Here is a 21,632-nt window from a genome sequence, read left to right as displayed (position 1 = left end):
TGGTGGGGGGAGTGGGGGGAAGGCAAAAAAAATGTGCTAAATCTGGAGCACTGCCTGCAGACTGCGAGGGGAAGGGGTCTGCGTGCGCTCCGCTAAGGAGGCAAGGTGGGAGACGCTCCGAGCGGGGCGTTGTGCTGCCCGCGCTGCTCGTCCCAGCGTGGCTGGTGAGCCGGTGGTGTCGTCCCCAGGGCACGGCGGGGACTGGTTTGCCCTGGAAGGAAGAAAAGGACCCCACCGGCGTTAGGTGACAGGCAGGGCTCCGTGTTAGCGAAGCCCAACAGTGCTGCCTTTCCGCCAAGCCTTCAGGATCCCGTAGAGCTGTGCGAGGCTGGAGCCCACCTCGCTGGCCCAGGAGGTAGAGGGGCACGGCTGCTGTGTCGGAGCTGGGCAGAGGGCTCGGGGTGCCCGCACCCATCCCAGGGACAGCCCAGGAGTCCGGCCTGCGTGCCAGCGGGGCAGCGCCTGCCCGTCTTCCGTGCTGAGACCCGCTGGCCCCCTCTGGTCTGGGGAAGCACTTTGTATTGGTTTTAATTAGGGATATTCACCGTCGTTCTCATTTCCCCCTCCAATGCCGACCAGCGGCAGCTGCCCAGGTGCCTGCTTCATCCCCGGAGCAGCCGTGCGTGAGCCGGAGAATTTATGATTTGCTGCAGACACGGCCAGTAGCCTTTGAAAAGTGGAAAAGGAAGCAGCCATAAATACCAGCCAGGGGACAGTGCCGTGCGGTGCTTTTTCATTTACTAGATAGTCCCACTTTGTTCCTGATGAGTAATGGAGGCATTTGAATACGCCGGGCTGATGACAGCGACAGCCCGGCTCGGGGAACGTGGCGGCGTGGGCTGGCCGAGGACGGTGCCGACGAGGACGGCGGGGCCCCGCTGCGCTGCCTGCCCCTGCCCCTGCCCCGCGTCCCCCGGGGGGGTGAAGCTGCCCTGCGGGGCACCGGCCCCCGGGGGACCGCACTGAGCCCCCCCCCCCCCCCCCCCCAGGCGGGCACCGCACCGCTGAGCCCCGCCGGCTGCCACCCACCGGGGGGGGTCCCGGGCGGGTCCCCGGCGTGGCCGAGGGGTGCGGGCATGGCTCACGGGGGTGCCGCCGGCTGCTGCTGCAAACGCTTCTCGCTGCTGGGCATCGCGCTGCTGCGCAGGTCGGTGCCGGGGCAGGGGACGGGCGGGGGAACCGGGGGGCACCGGGGGGGGGCAGCGGCTGCCTCCATCCCCGGCGCTTCCCGGGGCTGAGCACCGGGAGGGGGCTGAGCACCGGGGGGGGCGCAGCAGGGCTGCGGAGCACCGGGGCCCCGAGAGAACCGGAGCGCGGCCGTGCCGGGGGGCAGCTCGGCGGGGCAAGGCCGGGCAAGGCCGGGGCTCCTCCGGGGCCGCTCCCGGGGCTCGGGGGGGGACCGGGGAGGGCGGCGGCGGCGGGCCCGGGGCGCTCTGCCCAGCTACAGCGCAGCCAATCCCGCGGCCCCGGCGGCGGCTGCCGAGCGGGGCGGAGCGGGGCGGGGAGGGGCGGCGGCGGCGGCGGGGCCGGGCCGGGGGCGGCCGGCGGAGCGCGGCATGGGGCGGCCCGAGGCGAGCCGGGCCCGCGGGGTGAGCAGCGCGGCGGCGGCGGGGTGGGTGCGGGTCCGTGCGGGGGGGGGCCGGGTCCGTGCGGGTGTCCGGGTGTGTCCGCGTCCCCCGGTGCAGCCCCGGGGTTCCTGCGCCTCCCCCGCGGGCTCCGGGTTCTGCCGTCGCCCGCAGCCCCGTGGCGGAGCCGCCCGGTCCCGGTCCCGGTCCCGGCCCGGCGGGACCCGGCGCAGGGCCCGCAGCTCCCCGGAGGCCGCCGCGGCTCGGAGCCGGCCCGGCCGTGCGCGGTTTCAGCCCGCGGCTCGCTCGCTCCCCGCCCGCGCCCAGCAGCGCGTTATTTTTAGCAGCGCTGCGTCCGTGAGGCTGTGTGCGAGGAATTTTGTTTTCGTCGTTATTTATCCAAACATCCTCGCTGCCTTAGGCAACGGTCCGCGGCCGGGCTCCGGAGCCGGGGCCGTGGCGCAGAAGAGGGAGCTTGCGACTTTTGATTTCCTTGTGGTTGATCCGGGAGGAGAGATCCTGCCTGGCTTTTTCTCGCTTGCTCAGCTCCTGAGCTACGCTGAGCCGCGATTTCGTAGGCAAAAACCCAAAAACCTTCGTCCCCGCCCTCCTCCCAGCCCGCGGATGCGGGGTGCAGGTGGGGAGCGCCCCGACCTCGCTGGTGCCCACGGGCGGTGGCAGGGCACCAGGGCACCGGGAGGCTCCGCCGCGGTCCTGCTGCTGCCTGCGCTCCCCGTCCTCGCCCCGGTGGCTGCCGCGGCCGTCCCGCGCCTCCTCGCTCCGGAGGCTCCCGGTGCTGCGGGAATGGGCAGGCCTGGGGCTGCGCTGGGGTCCGAATTCCAAAGAGCGGTGGCCCCGCGTCCTCCGTATCAGCTGTCCACAGATGCGGCACTATTAATAGATGCTGATTTAGCCTAATGTGGGAAGAAAAGGTCGTGTTTTATATGGAAGTGCTGGTTCCTGTGAAAAGAGAGAAATGGTGGTCCCCCTGTGCTCTTGGGAAGGAGGGAGAAGTTGCTTCTCTAGCTTATCATGTTTGGTTATTGAAACTCGAGCAGCGTTTCTGATTCTTGTTTATTCCTTGCTCTCGAGCCGTTTTGCATGCTTTTGCAGCTTCTCTCATGTTGCGCGTTGCAAACCCAGTGGTGTCCTTGCTGCTCGTACTGTGCTGGACTTACAGGCTGCCGCTGGCAAACCCAGCTGTGGCCATCGCTAGCCCAGCATGGGCCCTGCCCAGGTGAACGTCGTGAGCTAAATCACCCTTCAGCACTGCTCTGGCAAAAACAAAATTTGGAACCTGGTCTGAGCTGACAGAGTCCTTTTGAACGTAACTAATCCTGCTGCCAGCTGAAACCGAGAACAGTCTAAAAACAAGGGCAGCCATTAATAAGTTTAATTACATGTCCTTTGTCTTGCTGGGTGAAGGTGTTGTGCAGTGAGGGGAACGTGACGCAGCTGCCGGTGGTGAGCACGCTGATCGGTGCTCCCTGTGCCTGCTGCCCGGAGATCCCAAAGGCTGCGGGGCATCTGCCTCCGCTTCAGCCCACGGCGGCACAGATCAGCAGCTGGAGGTCAGAGAGCAGAGGGGAAAGCTCAGATTAGCAAAACGTGGGCATTGCTGTCCTAGGAGGATGCAGCGCCGCACGCAGAGCGCTCGTGGGGACTTCATCCGCACGTACAGGGAAAAAAAAAAAACATTCCCTTGTCTTCTGGGAGCACACAAGTTCTGTTGCGCCGTTCCTCGTGGTTATTCCCATAACAACACTTGGATATTTATTTGTTAAATCGAAGCAACGCGCTCAGCAGGATGAGGCACGAGGGCAGGAACGGGTGAGAGCTGCGGCAGTGGCCAAGAGGTTAGCAGGAAGCAGCGCCGGGCCCTGGGGTTTCACACGGGCACTGCTTGTGAGGCTGGGGGGGCTTGGGAGATGAGGTGTAGGAGAGCTTCATTTGTGTCTGCTGCTGGAGGACGTGGCTCCTCTGAGCAGCTGGGGCCGTGCAGCAGTGAGGCAGGCGGCTCTGCACCACGCAGCTCCCCTGCGCCCGAATTTGTGCCTCCGGTGAAGCTGGACAAGGATGGTGCGCCCGTCTGCCCCGCTGGCAGCCTTTTCCCCTCTGAGGCTGCAGATCGTTCAGTGGAGTCGCCCCCTTTATTCTCAGTCATAACACAGCCTAATCCCCAGGCTGGGGACAGCTCGAAATTGTGCCGACGCTGCAGGCGGGTCCCGGCTGCGCTGCGCCTGTGCCCGCAGGACCCCTGCAGAGGACGTCGAGGGGTCGAGGGCTGCCCCGGGGGTCAGAACAGAGAGCTGTTAGTCCCTGAAAACCTGTGTATGGTGAATGGATGTGACCTGGAAACGTGTCCAGGGTCACGTCTGTCATTTAGGAGATCCAATCCTTCCAGACCTTAAGCTGGGCACTGTCGGCCTTGCAGGCAGCGGGGCGTTTGTGTCGCAGCGGCCGACTGCAGCTGGTATTAACGGGACATCTTCAGTGTGGGGCCTGGACTTCCCTCAGTATTTTCCCATCTGCTTCTGCTTTCACAGTGGAACAGAAGATTTAAGAAAGGTTCTTAGGTTTTTTTTCCACGTTTTGTGTCTGCTCCCCCTCTCTGCAGCTAGCCAGCCAGGTTCCCCGTTCGCTTCTGTCTTTCAAAAAATATCAGGAAAATTTCCGTCAGAAAACCACAAAAGTCAGCAGCTGCGTAGTTTCAGGCAGGTGAAGTCCTGAAATGAAAACTGTTGGGGTTGCCCCTTTGAGGGCTTGTCTTCACAAGAAAGCAATTCTGGAATAAGAGTGTACGAGTTTAACACACAAGACCTACTCCAGAATAATTCTGTGTAGACAGGCCCTAAACATTTTCCCTCCTTGTAGCCTCGGCTGAGTATCTTTGCTCTTGAGGGAGCACGGGGCCCGAATTCCCCAGCAGTCCTGCCGGTGCTGCTGGCAGACGGATGGTTCCTGTGCGCGGTGAGGATGGCTTCTGGCCCTGCGCTTCCTCCCCGGTGTCCAGAGTCCTGCCTGGGCTGGGGGTGCACTCACGGCCTGACAGTGCTCAACATGCCTAATTCTGGCTGCTTATGAGGGAAGCAGGCAGAGGGGGGATAGCGTCCCTTCACGTGGCAGTGCTTTATGGCTTTTATTATTTAGAACAACAACCCTCGCTCGTTGCTCTGGGGCAGTAAACCTCTTCCTTTAATAACCAGCGACTGGCTGCTTCTGTGCAGGACTCTCTAGGTCAGTGCCAGTAGCAGTAATGTTATTTCTCTTTAGAACTAATGTGGTGTTTTATGAGATTTTTTTTTTCCCTCCTTCATTTCAACTGAACTTTAGGCATGTAGAAGGAGATTAAAATAAGGCCCACGGCAAAAGGAACTGAATGTGCTGTTTGGAAAGAGGGTTTCCTGCTGTGAGACATCTCCGGGCAGCTGGACGCTCCCACCATATTAAAGCAAAGGTGTAGGAACTGAATTTAATCGGCTCATGTAAGCCAGGATGTTGGTTTTTTTTACTATTATTTCTGCACTCCTTGCCAGCCGTCACCCAGTAAGCTGTCTTTGCCCCAAGCCCTGCAGGCCTGAGTGACCGCTGCAGTAGGGGCAGAGACGTCGGTGCTCCGAGACCACTCCAGGGACCGCACAGAGCCACCTTCTCCCCGCATGCAGGGAGGCTGAAGGCTCTCAGAGAGGAGAATATCCTCACCCCACAAGTCAGGGAGCAGCGTGTGGCCTTTGCAGGACCGTCCTCGGGCTGTCTCTGCAGCAGGGAGCGTGGGAGCTGTGACAGGGCCTGGCAGACATCTTCCAGGAAATGGGATCGTGCTGCGGATGTCACGTTCCTTATAATGGATGGGAGAAATGCTTCTCCTCCGGATCGGGGTTTTCAGATCGGCGCCAGGGCAGGTCTGGGGGTGCTGGGGGGAATCCGTCCGCTGCCCTGGGAGCCCCCGCGCAGGCAGCGCTCCCCCTCTGCCGGGGCTTCCTCTGGCAGAAGGACCTCAGCCTTTCTGCTGTGATCTCCAACAAGAGCCTCTAATTAATGACATCTCCCCGTTTAGCTCGTGATACGCAGACAGATGCTGCGCCATTTAGGGCTGGTTTAAGACCTACAACGCTCCTCCATGCAGCGCAGCATCTGGTGAGAAGTGCTGGTGGTGCTGACCTGGGTCGGATCTGATCTGCTGTTCGGGAGGAAAAGACAGCCAGGGAATGTGTCCTGCCTAGGAAAGAACCCCCCAAATACTCTTGTGTCTAAGAAAATCTTGTTAATTTTAGAATACCCAGAGATGTACGGCAGAGTACGGGGAGATAGAAAAAGGCATTTGATTAATCTGGTGAGAATGAGATATGTCCTGAGAAACTCCTGCTTGGTGATTCTTTGTATTGCACATCTGCATTCCTTCTCGTGGCCTTGCAGCTGCAATGGTTTTGAATGAAAAATAGACTTGTTTTGTTTTAATTCCAGCAAAAATTCTTATGCCAGCATGAAGCAGTCCAGCTCGGTGTGTTACAGCACGTAGTTCCTCAGTTGTAGGTTTAAATTATCAATATTTATATGTGCCCACACAAAAATGCAAGTCCCAGCTTGGTTACTTAGCTCTTCTAATTTCATCTGTAAATTGCAGAAGTAAGACTTGCCATAAATGCCTCGATTCTGAGCTTATCAGGTCTGTGTTGTCAGTTCTTGAGCTACTGGGTATCAGTACTGTACTCAGCAGCCAGGGCAACTTGATCTGTCTACCCATATTAGAGTTCACTTACAGTATCACTCAGAGGAAAAGGGTATGGATCCTTTTCTGTGAAAATAGTGCAAAATTGCCACAAAGTACTGGGAAATGACTGTGCTCAATTCCTAAAGATCAATTTATTCCCAATAGAGATGGGTGAGCGGGCAGCTCAGAGAATTGCTAATGGGATGGAGAGCCTTGGTGCTTCTAAGCCACTGCTTCTTGTCCCATACGGGTCTGTAGTAACGCAAGGCTTTTAATGTTTGAGAGCCGTTTGTCCCCTGAGCAGCTGCATGAGGGGTGGCCTGCAGCCCTCAGAGCTGTCCCTTTCCCGTTCCCAGGTGGATAGCCCAGCTGCAGGCTGATCCTTCATCACCTTGCGGTCTATCGATGGCCTGAATCTTAATGGCAAATCTAGAGGAGCACCTTTTTATCTCCCAGTGCTGTTTATCTTAGACTTGACTTTGGCTTTTTCTAGATTGAGCTTGGCATGTGAGTAACTGGAAGCTATGAATTTTGCATGCACTATTGACATTTCCCTGTGTTTTGGTCAGCTATGTTCTGGAGACTGACAAAACTCAATACGCACAGGCAGAGCAATCTGATAGAGAATATTGGGAGCATTGTTGTTCTGCTCATAAAAGACTACGCTGAGAATATCTCAGACTCCCCTTATTTCTGTCCTTCCGCGCCTTTGAATAAGGCAGCGTACTCTTTATAGACAGACAGACAGACGCATGTTCTCTTTGGAAGACCCCAAAGTGCTTGCCAGAGGTTTGAAAGGTCAGTTGCTGGGATCAGAGCTTTTGTGAGCCAGCTTGCACAGGAACATTTTACACGGTGCAGACTAGAGAAAGCAACTGCTCCCTCTGCTCTCAAGTTATTTTTTCCCTTGCCACTTTATGGTTGTGTTGTGTTTTCCCTGGGAGTACCTAGCTATCTTTCTTTTTTTTCTCCCCTTGAGCTCTCTGATTTTGCTTTAAGAGTTACAGCACCATTGATTGTATTGGCTGTCTCTGAAAATGGTGTGCTGCTTGCTGTCTGTGGGCTCCCTGCTGCTAAATGCTGCCAGTGGGACTCTAGAGCATTTAGATCAATCGATAGGGCTATCATGGCCATATTTTCCACACTCTCCCCATCCTGGGGATGTATGTAACAATCGGATGGAGCACACGAGCCCTCAGATTGTTGGTTACAGAGTGTGAATCCACACTGTCTGCATCCGTGATACAGCTGGATGCATTTCTGGAGGGGGAGAAGAGTCCCTGCGCACAGGGGGATGCTATTCTGGGCCCTCTGTTATCGCGTGGCATAAAGTTCATAGGAATATTCTGCAGTTGTTGCTAACAGATGGGCTGAATCATTTCTCTGGGCAGGAAAGCGTCCACTGATACGGTTGCATTTTTCCTCCAGATCCCATCTAATGCCGAGGCTGAAAGAATCACGCTCCCACGAGTCTTTGCTCAGTCCCAGTAGTGCTGTTGAGGCTCTGGATCTCAGCATGGAGGAAGAAGTGGTCATCAAGCCGGTCCACAGTAGCATCCTGGGACAAGACTACTGCTTTGAGGTAAGGAGCCTTTCTGTACGCTGTGCAACAGGGCTGGCTGGGGAGCCAGGTGCGGGATCACATCTTGGGCTCTCGCTGTTACAAAGCGCTTCTGCTCTGAATTGTTGCACAGAGACCATTCCATGGGCAGAAAATTACTTCATCTTTCCAAGGAGAAGCACACCCACAAATCAGAGCAACAAGCTCTTTGCCTTATAACCATTGTTGTTGCAGGGCTTGCTCCTGGCACAGGTGCCAGACTACTTAGAAACCTGCATTAGCAGAGCTTAAACTTGTAGTTTATGTTCATACAGATAGCAGAAGGTGCTTGCCTCTATTCTGTGTTTACAAAGATGTTACACGTGGTCACAAAGAGCCTACAGCTATTAGTGGGAGTGTTGAGGACTTTGTCTAGAAATCTCAAGCTTCGCTTTTCTGGGTAATTAAAAAATCCGTATTTCAGGAGTTTTTTAAATGGATATATGCATCTTTTATGACACGTGGCTAGGTCTGCGCTAGCAGGAGGTGGTGGGACACATACAAACAAGTTTGTAGTTGGATAGCACAAGGCAGTGCCTCTTGGGAATTGTTTGCCCTGCATCATGGATGGAAAAGCATTATTGCTTATGGCAGCACCTGCATATGGTACTGGGAAATGGTTTTCCTACAGTAATAAGGTGGTTGATACTTGTGTTTCTGTGAAGAGAAGGTAATCTCTTTGTACTTGAACATCAGCGAGTAGATAAACCATATAGCCATGCTTGGGTTGTACTGTAAAATTTGATGGGAATGCATTCCTAGGATGGGCAGAGGTATGTGAAGACAGCACTGTCAGCGTCCAAGAGGAGTCAAACGGGACACATGAAGATTTTTACGTTACTGAAATTAGCACAGTTTGAAATAAATGAATTAAAAGATCCATTTTTTAAAATATAAGTGGGTAATACAGAAGCAGTCTGACCAAAAAATAGCCCCATACATGAACTCTGAAGTTGAGGGAGTGGGTTGAGGTATAAAATTTCCAGTGCTGTGCATTCTCTGTAGAATTGAGCAAGTGTGGCAGGTCAGGAGGAGAACAGTTTTGTAAATTATATGGCCTCTATTACATTCCACTCAAGAAAGATAAAATGAAGCTAGATGGAAAATAGATGTGACATCCATAATATAAGAGTTGTTTACCAATTCTGTTCAGCACACAAGAGAAGGGGAAGGGATATGAACAGTACTTGTAGAAGTTGACTGAGAGGAAAATTACACAAGTCATGCACTTGTAAGGAGGAAGAAAATTCCATTTTAAAGTGAGTTGGATAAAGAAGAGTCAGAAAAAAAAAGAACATGTTAATTGCTGTTCTGCAAATCCTGCAGAGTAAAGGAAGAATGCTGGAAAACAAAAGGGGCATTGATTTGTAACTGATGGTTACTCATCAACAAGCTCCAGAGGGAAGCGGTTAGGTGAGAGCTAAATGGCATATTGTGTTAATGCATCGGTCTTGCTTCTCCAGAGAGCCTCTTTCAAATACTGCACTCGGTCAGAAGTGAAATGAGTTTGTAGATCTTTCTGGATCCCTGATGGGTAGTGGGCAGTGCCCGCAATCCTCCCTGCGCAGCTGGCAGAGGCAGAGAGTAAGCGTTGCCATCGGGAGGGCAGCGACCAGGGCGCTGGCGGCCAAGCGCTGTGTGCCACATCGCGTGGCTCTCCGTGCCAGGCAGCAGTGGAAGCAGAGCAACAAAACTGCACAGGCACCTTCTCCTCCTCAGTGCTTGAAAGTTGGCTTTCGTTATTTTGCTTTGGAGAATGTTTTGGAAAACTAGAATGGTAGACTTCTGATCGATCCCAAATATCTCCCCGTCTGTAATCCTGAATCTTTCAGTGTTGCTCTGTCAGTAAGTACAAGTAAGTACAAGCAAGACATAGCATAGGCCACTTTTTGGTGGAAGCTCAGCAAAGAGCAGGAAACTTGTGGCAGTTCCTGCGGTGTGGAACTGCAAAATCTCTGGTTTGGGTCTGTGGGAAGCCGAGAGGAAAACTGAAGCTGCTGGTTGGGCCACGACACTGCCATGTGTTGGAACACGTAAGAGCGAGAAACTCAGGGTGTTGTCCTGGAAAATGAGCTGAGTAAGAAATGTCGAGTGAGAAGGGCCTGCCCGAGTCACGGACACAAGACTTTTTCCACACAATGGATTGCGAAGAGGCTGTGGCGTGATACTGTGCCTCATCCATGCCCTGTGAAGCTCCGGTGGATCAGTCCTCCAGGGAGGCCTGTCAGGAACAGCCAATTCTGCTATCTCAAACGGCGAAGGGCAGCACTGCCGGTGCTGGGCAGTGCCAGCCTCACACTGTCCGAAATCGTCTCCTCTCAGTGGTGCGGTTGGGCACAGGACAGTGCCAGCAAGGCCAGCCGCTGCTTGCCAGCCCCAGCACGAGGTGCCTCACACGCAGCTCCTCCTGCACCACGCCACAGCAGCCCGGTGCCTTGGGAGCTGAAGGGGAAAGGGCCGGAGAGGGCAGTGGCAGCACCCAAACGGAGACAAGAGGGAGGTGCCAAAGCCATCTGCAGTGGAGAAAAGCAAGTGGTTTGTTGAGGCAGCGGGCTGTATAAAGGTTACGGCAGGGATGTTTCTCTCCTTCGGCCTGGCCAGCCAGTGTGAAGCCGTGTGGTGGCTCTGGCTCCGCCGGGGGCCAGGAGAGTCAGCACTCACGCAGCGCTTTTTCAGTGCTGCATCGGGCTTTTTCTGCTTATTTAGGTCTGTGAAACTTGCTGTTTTTCTGACTTGCTGAGTACTTGGAAGTCAGTATTTACTTGTTTTCCTCAGTGATTGTTTTCAAAGTTATTCAACGCCGTCTTCTTTCTCCTTATAAGACCTCCAGTCAGCATAATCATCTAGAGCCACCGCATATGCTGTGTGTGCTAAATATATAGTAGGCAGCTTAGCCTCGTAAAGGAGACTGGGAGTCCAGACTCCCAGAGCCTATTCCTGGCTCTGCTATTTGTGGGATCCTGGTGACCTGGACCAGGAATGGGAATCAGGACGGAAGGGTTCTGTTTCTGTGCGGGCAGGCTGGAGTCTTGTCCTGCTCCACAGCTCGTGCCTGGGGGATGCAGAGCAGGAGGAAGGAAAAACTGCTACTGGGATGATTGCTCTGGTACAACTGGAACCTTGTAGCCTCATCCTGGCCTTGCCTGAGCACAGGAGGATTTAGAGGAGAGGTTTAGTCCCACAGTGTAAGCAGTCACCGTTGCTCACACAGCCCTTCAGGTCCCGGACAGCCATCACGGGCTCTGCGGGGCTGTGCCCTTCTGCCAGTGGGTGCGGTGGGGTTGTCAGCTTGAGCCAGAACTTGTAAAATCTTCTGCACACATTGAGTGAAACAGCTTTAGTAACTCGGTTATCATCCTCTGTTCCTACACCAGTGAGATTCCGTGTAATATGCTTCGAGGATGCTGTACCTAACACATTTTAAAAATGACAAGATTTTGTCTGACTTAAGGGATCAGCCACCCACGAGTTTATCCTGTACCTTAATAGTTTTTTAGCACATCCAAAATCTTGTTGAGACAAGAATGCTCTCTTTATCAAGGTAATTAATATGTCATGAAGATCATCAGTGCCATATAATATTTAGGTTAGAGCTGAAAGCCAAAAGATTATTGCAGATCTGTGGAAAATGCTATTTTCGGTCACATGTGGTAGATAGGACTTTCACCTCCCAGCAGATCAGGAGGGCTTCCTTCCTACGGCACCGGGACTTTTGCCTTCTCTCAGTTGAGTGAACAGATAGTTTTGTGTAGCTTTTGAATGATTAGTTGATCAGTAACTGTTTTGGAATTGAATCATAAATTTTACTGTGATAACTCAATGCTAACGTATTGACTTAAGTGTGGCAAGAAAATATATTAGATATGCAACTAAACAGACAGCTGTTTAAAAAAAAAAAACAAAACACAAATGTAATTAACAAAGCCAATAGAAGGACGGCTAAATTGCATGTTTGTTTATTTGGATATGAATACTCTAGGCATCTGTGGGATCCATGTGTGCCACCAAGGAGAACTTGTCTTTAAGAGAGCATCTTTCCACAACAATCAAATAAGCCATAATCCTCTTTTTTGGAAAATTCATTAGTATACCGAACTCCCATCAAAACAAAAGAGCTAAACAAGCTAGGTGAAAAATGGCCTTTGAGGAAATGGACTAACGGTATAGTTTACTGAAAAGTATATTTGACCTGTTACACCTTTATTAACTGATTTCTGTGCAGGACTGAATTTAGTGGACCTCACTCAGTGTCAGTGGGAGGGTTTTTTTCTCACTCTGGGGTACAGAAACCCGGCTGTGGCACCGCAGGGTGGTGTGGCTGTCCCAGCAGTGTTCAGGACTGTGATGCTTTGGATTTGAACATGGCTGATTTTGATTCTTGCACAGCTAATTTGTGGACCAGACAAGACAGGGCTCAAGTTCTGAATTGTTAGGTTCTTGTCTGAGCAGTTTTGAAGCACATGTCACAGCGATGCAGCTGCGTGTTGCTTCTTTCTGGGTGTCGTTACCATGCGGGTGTATGGCCATGCTCATCTGGAATGCTGTTGTAGAAGCTCTGCTGAGAAAAGGATCAAAATACAGAGCAGCCACGCCATGGGCAGGGCAAGGTGTAGGGGTCACATGCTGTGGACAGTCACTTTTGCGAGTGGTACGTCTCCTGGGCCACCAGAAGTTTGTTTGTTCGGGGACAGAGGTTCACAGGAGCAGCAAACGGGATGAAGCAGGCCACATTTGTGATGGGAAACTTTGAAGAAACGGGAAACACATCGAAGCGTGAAGGGATGCTGAAAAGATCATACTATTGTGCCTAGTAATATGGAGTCATCTTTTCTTAGAAATGGAAGATAAAGTGTGCCCCAAAGAATATTAGTATTACAGGACAGATTGAATGCATTAAGGACAGGGAAGAGTGTCTGCCTGAAGGAGAGAACTTGGGGATATCAAGCGTGGGGAGATTTCTTGCATTTGCTGTGAAAAGGCAGGCTAGGCCTCTCGTCGTGTTGTCCTGGTGAGGAGATGCCTTTGTGCAAAGGGATGTGCTCAGCTCACGGCTGAGGTTAGCTGAAGATGATGAATCGTAGCAAGTGCCAGCTCTGCTTGTAAGAACAGGTTCGGGGAGATGTATGAAATTGGAGGAGATTGTGTCTCCCAGAAGCAGATAAGCGGTGTGCAGCGTGTAAACACAAACACTGTCAGACGATACGGCACTCACAGGGAGCTCTGCAGCTTGACTGGCGGAAGTGAAACTCAGAGAGAGTTATTTAGGTACTAACCAGGTCCATTTGCTTGCAAGCCAGAGATGTGCATAAAGAATATTATGGGGTATCACCAAATACAATGGATACAGAGAAGGGAGAGCAGCCGGCTGAGGGCTTTGTGGCTGGCTGAGGGGAGCCAGTGCGGGGAGCACAGGAGTGCCTCTGGCCCTCCAGCAGCGTGGTGCATGTCCTCGGCTGCATGTTCTTCGCAGCAAGGCCTTCAGAACAGGGCGTGAAGGGGGGGGGGACAGCAAGAAGCCAGCCTGCCGGGGCCTGGCGTTCTTCCGAAAACAAGGGCTGGGTTGTTACAACTGCAAGTTTTGGGCTGAATCTGGAGGGATGCCAAGTGGTTGCAGTTTATCTTTAGTTCATTTAAGGATTTGCACTCTTCTCAGTAGAGGAACTTGGTGGTTTAAAGCATCACATGCACGGGGCCATTATCTTGTGTTTTCTGGTGTGCAAGAGGAGAAGTAATTGGAATTTGCTTCCATGATTATTTCTGTGACATACAGAGTTGCCCTGTTTTTCTGGTAGCCTTAGGGGCTGTTGCTTCATGCCTGGGTAAAGCTGTTTACTTAAAAAAGAAAAAAATCCACTAGCACCTTTCCTAACTCCCCCTCTCCCCCGTATCACAGTCTGCAGTGTGCTGGTCAAGACATAATCCTGTTCCTTTCCCTGTAGGTGACGACTTCATCAGGAAGTAAGTGCTTCTCGTGTCGTTCCGCAGCAGAGCGAGATAAATGGATGGAAAACCTGCGGCGTGCCGTGCACCCAAATAAGGTAGTGGCTTTGAGGAATTGCCTCTGCTATAGTTCAGTTCCTCGTTATTACATTTTATAGCCCAGTGCATAGTAGCAGCAGGGGACGTATTGTCATTTTAGTGAGTAAGTGTAATTGTGGGTCAGCCTTTTTCCATATTTCCATTTCTTCCACAATTATATTTACGTGAAAGTGCCAATTATTTCTTTCCTCTTTTCTCAGCACATGCTGCTTCAGCTGTTGCTGTGAAATGATCAGACTTGAAGAATCTTCAGTCTTGCTCTGTACTAATGATACTTGCCGCTCAAGTAGGACTTCCCACCTCCCAGAAGTGCTGGGACAGATGGCCGGTAGCTGCCAGCAAAGTTACAAGACTGAATAGTCTGAAGTTCACGTATCACATCTCCTGACTCTGGTAGTACTTGCAGTGTCTGCTGTAGTGATGGAGAAATTCAGGTGGCACATGGCAGTGCGTTCTTTGAGGCAGTAGTGGAACGTAGCCTTCACTTTTACAGGCAGTTGAGGGTGGCGAAACCATCCCGTCTGAGATCTCCAGAAGCAAATCTTTCTCTTCACTGAACACAGGGACACCCAATATGTGTTTTTATGGCCCACTAAGACTTAAGTACATCCTCAAATAAAGTCTACAGCTGCTTCTCCCTCTCTGTGCTGGAATTAGCTAACAAAGATTGATCAGGACTAATCAGCTGCAGGATTTCACAGCTGATGAGCTCCATCAACAAGTCATTTTCTGCTGATCAGAGAAGACACAAATGATGGGATCCTCTAAATTCATCCCTGGCATCAGACACACAACTGCGTACGGGTTAGGTCTGGGCCTGGCAGGCTGCTAAAGGAGCTATCCGTGTCTGAGTTCACTGTGCCTAGTTTGGGATAAGAGATTTCCTTCAGTGTCAGAATGGGAGTGGCAGAGGAGAGAGGGGGCTTCTGCCCCCAGCAGCGTGTTCCTGCACGTGCAGCTCAGTGGCTCCAGTGGCTTTCTGAGCGCAGCAGCCTGGCGATAATGTCCTGAAAGAGCTGTGTGAGGTTTGGAGCGTCACGCCATGAGAAAAGTCCTGGGAATGTGAGGGAGGGCTGGACACGTCAGTATGGCTTTGAGATGTGGTGTTCAGTGGAAATTCGTTTGGAAAGATGCCCTCATCTCGAAACATGCCATTAGCTGATGGCTAACTTTCCATCTTTGTTTGAGTTCGTAGACAATAAACTCTCAGTATCTGACTTGATATTTCTATCAGGAATTCAATGTTCTTGTGTAGTTCCTGTGTGTACTTCCTGAACCTACAGTACCCCATTGTGGGCTCCCAGCAGAAACGTTCCTGCCCAGCCTCCGAAGCTGAGCAGGGGAAGCCACGGTTGCTGTTTCAGTGAGGGCTCCTAGACAAAACAGGTTACTGCAGCCCCGGGAGCAGTTCAGCTGCAAGTGCTTTATCTCTTTAGTCACCGCTGCAGCAGATGCCCCTGGATGCGCTTCCAGGGCGAGGTCAGCATCACTGGGGAGCCGTTGAAGAGCCGCGGTATCCTTTGCTGCATTGTTGTTTAAATGATACCAAGCCAAATTTCTATTTCTGAATTGTAACGATTCCACTGTGTGACTCACTCTGTGTCCCATAATTCCTCTTGATGTTTTAGTTCAATGCTCTGGACCTGTGCCCTAAAATACTGTGAAGTTTTGCAAAAGCCTCTTCCCATGCCAGAGGTGGTTGTGTTCCAGCCACGGATGAGGTGATCCCTGAGTGTGCGTTCAGATCCCTTTGTTGTTGCTCTGGTACAGTCCAGAAAATGTACTCCAGTGCGGCTGCAAAGCGGCTGGCCTGCGAGGGGAGGTGGTTTTGTGGTACCTGTAACGTAGCTTCTGTTTTGCACAAGCCGGTAGTTATCAGAAAAGAAACCTGAAAGAACCTTAGAGGTCCTCTTGGCAGTGAATTGGACATGGTACATCTATGATTTGGACGGGTTTTATCTTCCTTGTTTCCTTTATTAATTGGCACCAGCAGACATGGAGAGCATGGTGATATTTGGAAAATTAACATAAGTAGCATTATTATGCAAATTCCTGAGAGCCAGTATTTCCTTAAAATAAAATGTAATTAAGCTTCTGCTCATTTAGCCCATCCAAAATAATTAACTCATATCTCCAGTTTTGTTGTGCGTGGCTTTGTTTTTTTTTTTTACTCTTGACCTTTTTTTCTTTGCATCTTTTTTTTAGGACAACAGCAGAAGGGTAGAGAATATGTTAAAGTTATGGATTATTGAAGCCAAGGACCTGCCAGCTAAGAAAAAGTACTTGTGTGAATTATGCCTGGATGACGTTCTTTATGCACGAACTACCTGTAAATTGAAAACTGATAATGTCTTTTGGGGGGAGCACTTTGAATTTAATAACCTCCCATCGCTCAAAAACATTACGGTGCACTTATACAAAGAGACTGACAAGAAGAAAAAGAAGGACAAGACCAACTTCATTGGACAAGTGAACATCCCTGTCAGCTCCGTCACGGGCCGGCAGTTTGTGGAGAAATGGTACCCCGTGGTCAGCCCCAACCCCGGGAAGGGCAAGTCCCCAGGGCCCATGATCCGCATCAAGTCACGCTACCAGAGTATGAGCATCCTTCCCATGGAGATGTACAAGGAGTTTGCCGAGTACATCACTAACAATTACATGGTGCTGTGCTCGGTGCTGGAGCCCTCGCTGAGCGTGAAGAGCAAAGAGGAGATGGCGTCCGCGCTGGTGCACATCCTGCAGAGCACAGGCAAGGCCAAGGTAAGGCTGCGGCATCCGCACGCTCCCACGAGAGATGAGCAGGGGCAGTCTCCTGGGGTGGGCTGTAGGGAGTCAGCACGTTGGTTGGGCTCAGCCATCATTAATACACTGCGATTTTTGCTTTTAATTGCAAACAAGTCGGTAGCACGTGCAGTGTGAATCGCTTAATTAGTAAAGAGGTCGGGGGGACCACAAGATACCAACCCAAGTCCTTTTTCCCTACTTGTGGAGGCTCAGGGGCCAGACTCTTACTCTGTAAACCAGCACAAACATAAAAGCAAGCAAGAAGGCAGTTTTCGGGGGCGAAATGTAAGCAACATTGGCTTAAGCGAAGCAGCCGGCAGTGCTGGGCGTTCCTGTGGAAACACAGCAGGTTCCCCACGGCTGCTCTGCCGCACACCCGGCACTGCGGCAGCACACGGGCGCGGACGGTGCCATGAGAATTTCAGAGCAAAGTGTGCCTCCGGGCATGCCTGCCTCTGAGCAAGCTCTGAGCCCCTGGGGTCTGTTCTGATGCTTTTAGAAGGGAGACGTGATGGGGGCAGCAGTGCAGGAAGGGTTCTGGGGTGCTCCCAGGCAGGAGGTGCCGGGGAGTTGATGCTGGCCAATTTGTGAACGGTGGAAATTCACTTTATTGGGCCACTTTGTGTGAATATCCTTCATGACTGGGAATCCTCTGCCAGGTCCGGGGAAGCAACGAGCCAGGAAGAGGCAGGGAGTGGGATTTACTCCTGGTAGTGGCTGGTTGGTGAGAACGAGGGCAGATGAGCAGAGCTGGAAACGCCCTTACTGGAGAGCACAGGCGAGCGCCGAGCTCCCTGCCCCACGGCGTGGAGTCGCGGGGCCCATCTGCCTCAGAGCATCCTTGCTGCGTCCCCCTGAGTGGCACAGTGTGGCCGCATGCAGGACGGAGGGAGTGGGAGCATCAGCGTTCCCTCTGTTAACATCTCCCTGAACTCTGCAGTGGGGTGCTGGGGAAGAACGAGATTTCCAAAGCTCTTACAGCACTGAGCTGTGAGCTGCTCACCTGAGGGGAGCTGCGAGGCTCGACGCTTCCCCTGCAGCCTCCGCTGCTGCCTGGGATCGTGGCAGGGTTCACGGATGAGATTTAATTACCGTCTGTCGTACAGAGAAGTGCTTGGCCTCCTGGTCGAGTTCAAGGCAGGAAAAGCTCGCTGAGAGGATTGCGAGGCCGGGCCTGCTGCTGCGGCAGTGCCGGTAGCTGCCCGGAGCCTCCTGGAGCCCAGGACGGGGCATTGGGGTGTGCAGTGAGGGGCGCAGCACGGGGCTGGGACACTCAGAGGGGGCAGAAGCGGCTCACGGTGTGCGCAACCCCGCTCGGGTGGTTGTGTCGGGAGAGCATCACAGGTGTGTGCCCTGCCTCGCTCCCCGTGCGGGGCTGTGCCGCGCTCGGCGCATGCTTGCTCAGCTCGGCCCTGCCTTCTGCTGGCACCGCTGCTCGCTGCATCCCGGGCTGCCCTCGCTGCAGCTCTGCCGGCGCTGGGGCCGCGGTGAAATTGCCAGGAAGGACCTGTGCGGGGTTTTGGTGCAGAAGGTGTCCTCACCCTGATCTCAGTCTCCGTGAGTCTTGTCACTGCTCCTGCTTCTTCCTCTCCTCTCGGTGCTGGAGAGGCTGAGGAGAGAGCAAGTGCGTTTCCAGACACGTGTCCGCGCCAGCGCTTGGGATCCCAGAGGCTCTGCACGGGGGACACAGCAAACAGTAAACAGACTTGATGAATTGTCCCCTAAAATGGAGCTTCTGCTTTCCCCGCCTGTCATCTGCCATCAGCATTAGCACGGGGTTGAGAGAACTGTCAAAGCAGCAGGAGTTACTGGAGCATGGGAGCCGGGTGGCGCGTCCTTCCTAGAGGAGCTGGATGAGCGGAGAAAGGGAAAAAACAGAAGCAAGGTAAAAAATAATAATAAAAAAAATGAATGGGAGAGGAAAGCACCCACCCACCCTGCCTGCGTGACAGGGGTGTGCCCAGGAAGGCTCTGTGGGGGCAGCAAGGCACCGCTGTGGGCCGTGCCGGTTTTATCACACCCGTGTGTGAAGGCTCCGGCAGCAAACTGGGGGGCTGCCCCCGCGTGGGTTTGCCTGGCCCCTGGTTCTGTTGGCAGGAGGCAGCGAGGGGTGGCGGGGTGGAGGTGGAGGCAGAGGGGCGCAGGGGTGCTGCCAGCGGCCCCCCCCAGCTCGCCCCTGCCCTCTCCGAGCCGAAGAGCACAGCGTTGGCGATCGGCAGCCACTAATTTATTTCGCCGATCCAGGTTTTCTTGCGGCTCCTGGCCGCTGTAGCTGGCGCTGAAGCAGCAATTACAGCTGGAGTGAGAAACGAGTGTCCGGTGGGTTATCTGCGAGGACGCGTTAGCAGCTAATTGCTCTTGCGCTGTCCGAGGCGCTCTTCTCCTGGAGCGATCGGTGCTAAGTGGGGTGTAATCCCTCACCGGGGCTCAGCGGGCTGCGGGGCCGTGCCCCTTGCTCCTTGGCAGTGCCCCCTGTCCCCCCCCAGCCAGGGCTCGTTACCTGCAGCTCGTCAAAGCCAGAGGCAGGGCCGGTCCCGTCTGCCAAAAGGAGCGTGGGTGGCCGGGGCAGTGGCTGCAGCTTCATTTTCTCCCTAAATATCTGCATCATCCTGGGCCTCATTTCTGTATCGCAATAGATTAAAAGGTGGGAAATGAAAGCAGAGAGTCCTCCCTGGAGACAGAGGCCGTGCCTGCTTTGATCTCTGCTTGGGAAAGGGAAAAGCTTCATCCCCGCGGTGCCACGCGAGGGCACGCCTGGAAAACCCAGAGCAGCCACCAAGGCAGCAGCGGGGTGGAGGGAAAGGGGAAAAGCATTCTGATAAAGTGCCAACAGCCTGGCGGGGAGCTGCCCCGGCCCGCTGGAAAGTCTGACGGCCACCCGCAACCTGCCCAGCTCTCGGCACAGGCCCCGTTTGCTCCGTTTGTAGGGCCTGGAGAGGCAGGGCTGTGCCAGGAGGGGCACCCGGGCTCTCGGCACCCGTCCTCCCTTCGTTGGGTGCTCCCGTCTTCCATCTGATGAAATGTTACCTGTGAGGGTGTGGAGAGAGAGTTAACTGCTTGATGTGTTTGCAACCCACAGACGAAACACACCAAGTCCTAATTAAAGATACTTCTGTTGCCCTGCACGGCGTGGGAGTGCTCCCCCTGCCATTAGCCCCGCTTGATGTGGGCTGTGTGATGTGGGCGTGGAGGGGCAGGCTGCATCCTTCCCCCGTGGGACTGCCGGGGACGTCGGTGTCTGCAGAGTACTTCCCTTGTATCTGTCTGTTTCAGGGCTACCTCACAGCTTTTGGAGCTCAGCTCGTAACCATAAATACACTTGAAAAATGTTCTCGTCCGAGGGGTTGGTAGATGAAACCCGGCATCAGACAAAGCTCTGACTAACCAGCTGCTCGCTTGAAATAAATATTTATTATGGTGTGAATGGAGTGAAGGATAAACATGTGTCCCTATTTGTTTATGCCGTGAGGATTTGCTTCCCCTGAGCAGATGCATTTACAGCAGATGCATTCACAGCCCATGGCGAGGCTGCTGGAGCCTCTGCTCTGCGCCAGCACCGCTGCAGCCGCACTCCCCTTGGCCATGTGGGTGCTTTGCTGCTTCGTGTGGATGCTGCAGGGACCATGCAGGAGTGCCTGCAAGCGCCTGTCCAGCTGCGGGAGCTCTCCTGGAGGCTCCCGGTTCAGCACGGGGAGCTGCTGGGGGCAGGGGGCAGGGGGGCACAGCAGCACGGGGCTCGGGGTCCCCTCCCGGAGCACCGCCCGCTTACCTGCACCAGCAGCTGCAAAGCCAGGGTGCTGCACACCTTCAGCCCTGGGTGACGCTTGGCAGCAGCTCTGTTGTCCCCCGCAAAGAATTTCTCTCTCTAATAATACTTTATGGCAGCCACAATCCAGCTAAAAAAGCTTTTCGTCGGTTTTATGAGCGCATCCCTCCCCTCTCCTTGGCCACTGATGCTTACGCGTGTCTGATACTCGTCCGCCTGCAGCCCCGCCGCCTCCTGGTGCTTCCTTCACCCCTGCCCAGCTGGCCTCTGGGCTGCTCTTTGAAACCAGCAGTAATCTTACTGCCTTCATCAACCCAATCCTCTTAAGGTTAAGGCAATCCTATTAATTAGGTTTGCGATGGGGGGAACCTCCTTTCCCCCAGTCAGCCGCCCCTCGGACTGGGGGGGAGCAGCACCCCCCGCACAGAGGTGCTGCTGCTGCTGCTGGCCCCCTTCTGCCCTGCCTGCGGGGCTGCAGGGACCTTCCCCGGGTGCAGGGTGCGGTGTCCTTCCTGCACAACCTGCGTGGAGCCCTCCGCAGGCTCTTGGCGCCGCTGTCCGACTGCTTGGCCCTGTTGACATGGCAGCGAAGGGCCGTTCCCGTGAGCAGCTGTTGGTTTTACACTTGTGGCCTTCACCTTCAGCGAGCCTTCCCAGTCTCAGGCCGCCTCTGGGATGGCTGCTCTGTCTGTTTGCTCCTTCCAGGCTCCTCGGGCAGCAGTTTGGTGTCCCCAGGCAGCACCGAGCTGACAGTCACCCAGCCCCAAATGGAGTCACCCGGCCCCGATGGCCTGCGGGAGGGCCGAGGCAGGAGGCAGGGGTCGGGGCAGGTTTCCAGCCCACGAGGGAGGATCCACCCAGGTAGGGCAGCAGAAGCAGCACCTGAAGCTCACCCCAGGGGAAAACGGAAATGTTTTCGGGCTACGCCGCAGGGATGGAGGAATATGAAAAGCAGCGAGGCACGTGGAGCAAACCCGGCCCCGCCGGTGCTTCGGGGCAGGGTGCGGTGACCGAGGGTGCGGTGAGACGGGCTGCAGGGCGGCGCTGGGCGGGGGGAGGCTGCCGCTGGCAGACCTCGAGGTGGGGTCTTTGAGCCCTGGCCCCTTGGAGCTGGGACCAGCGGTGCCGTGGGGCTGCCTGTGCGGCAGCCAAAGCCGTGCGGGTGTC

The 21,632-nt window shown here is 54.1% G+C and overlaps 3 protein-coding genes across 24 annotated transcripts in view; all 3 read left to right on the top strand.

Annotated features, from left to right (window-relative positions):
- The window catches only part of DAB2IP (DAB2 interacting protein), a 238,113-nt gene that overhangs the window by 187,397 nt on the left and 29,084 nt on the right, over window positions 1-21,632 (top strand). For 11 of the 16 annotated variants that reach the window (XM_035555499.2, XM_050714561.1, XM_035555496.2 and 8 more), the window contains 3 exons: window positions 7,705-7,858; window positions 13,816-13,914; window positions 16,121-16,675. In XM_035555499.2, coding sequence (XP_035411392.1) covers window positions 7,705-7,858; window positions 13,816-13,914; window positions 16,121-16,675 — 808 coding nt within the window. Of the gene's footprint in view, window positions 1-1,093; window positions 1,148-1,496; window positions 1,613-7,704; window positions 7,859-13,815; window positions 13,915-16,120; window positions 16,676-21,632 lie in introns of those variants that run through there. The other 5 variants (XM_035555504.2, XM_035555512.2, XM_035555509.2 and 2 more) reach the window with 3 other exon arrangements.
- The window catches only part of MRRF (mitochondrial ribosome recycling factor), a 217,363-nt gene continuing 201,588 nt past the window's right edge, over window positions 5,858-21,632 (top strand). For 2 of the 3 annotated variants that reach the window (XM_050714566.1, XM_035555479.2), the window contains exon 1: window positions 5,858-5,870. The gene's annotated coding sequence lies outside the window, so the exon portion shown is untranslated. Of the gene's footprint in view, window positions 5,873-21,632 lie in introns of all 3 variants that reach the window. The other variant, XM_050714565.1, reaches the window with a different exon arrangement.
- The window catches only part of MORN5 (MORN repeat containing 5), a 173,696-nt gene continuing 157,927 nt past the window's right edge, over window positions 5,864-21,632 (top strand). For 4 of the 5 annotated variants that reach the window (XM_050714571.1, XM_050714573.1, XM_050714569.1 and 1 more), the window contains exon 1: window positions 5,864-5,870. The gene's annotated coding sequence lies outside the window, so the exon portion shown is untranslated. Of the gene's footprint in view, window positions 5,873-21,632 lie in introns of all 5 variants that reach the window. The other variant, XM_050714570.1, reaches the window with a different exon arrangement.

The sequence above is a fragment of the Cygnus atratus genome, chromosome 19, assembly GCF_013377495.2.
Source record: "Cygnus atratus isolate AKBS03 ecotype Queensland, Australia chromosome 19, CAtr_DNAZoo_HiC_assembly, whole genome shotgun sequence".
Lineage (NCBI taxonomy): Eukaryota > Metazoa > Chordata > Aves > Anseriformes > Anatidae > Cygnus > Cygnus atratus.
The sequence above is the reverse complement of the archived record's forward strand: the minus strand, read 5'-3'. Positions and strand labels throughout refer to the sequence as shown.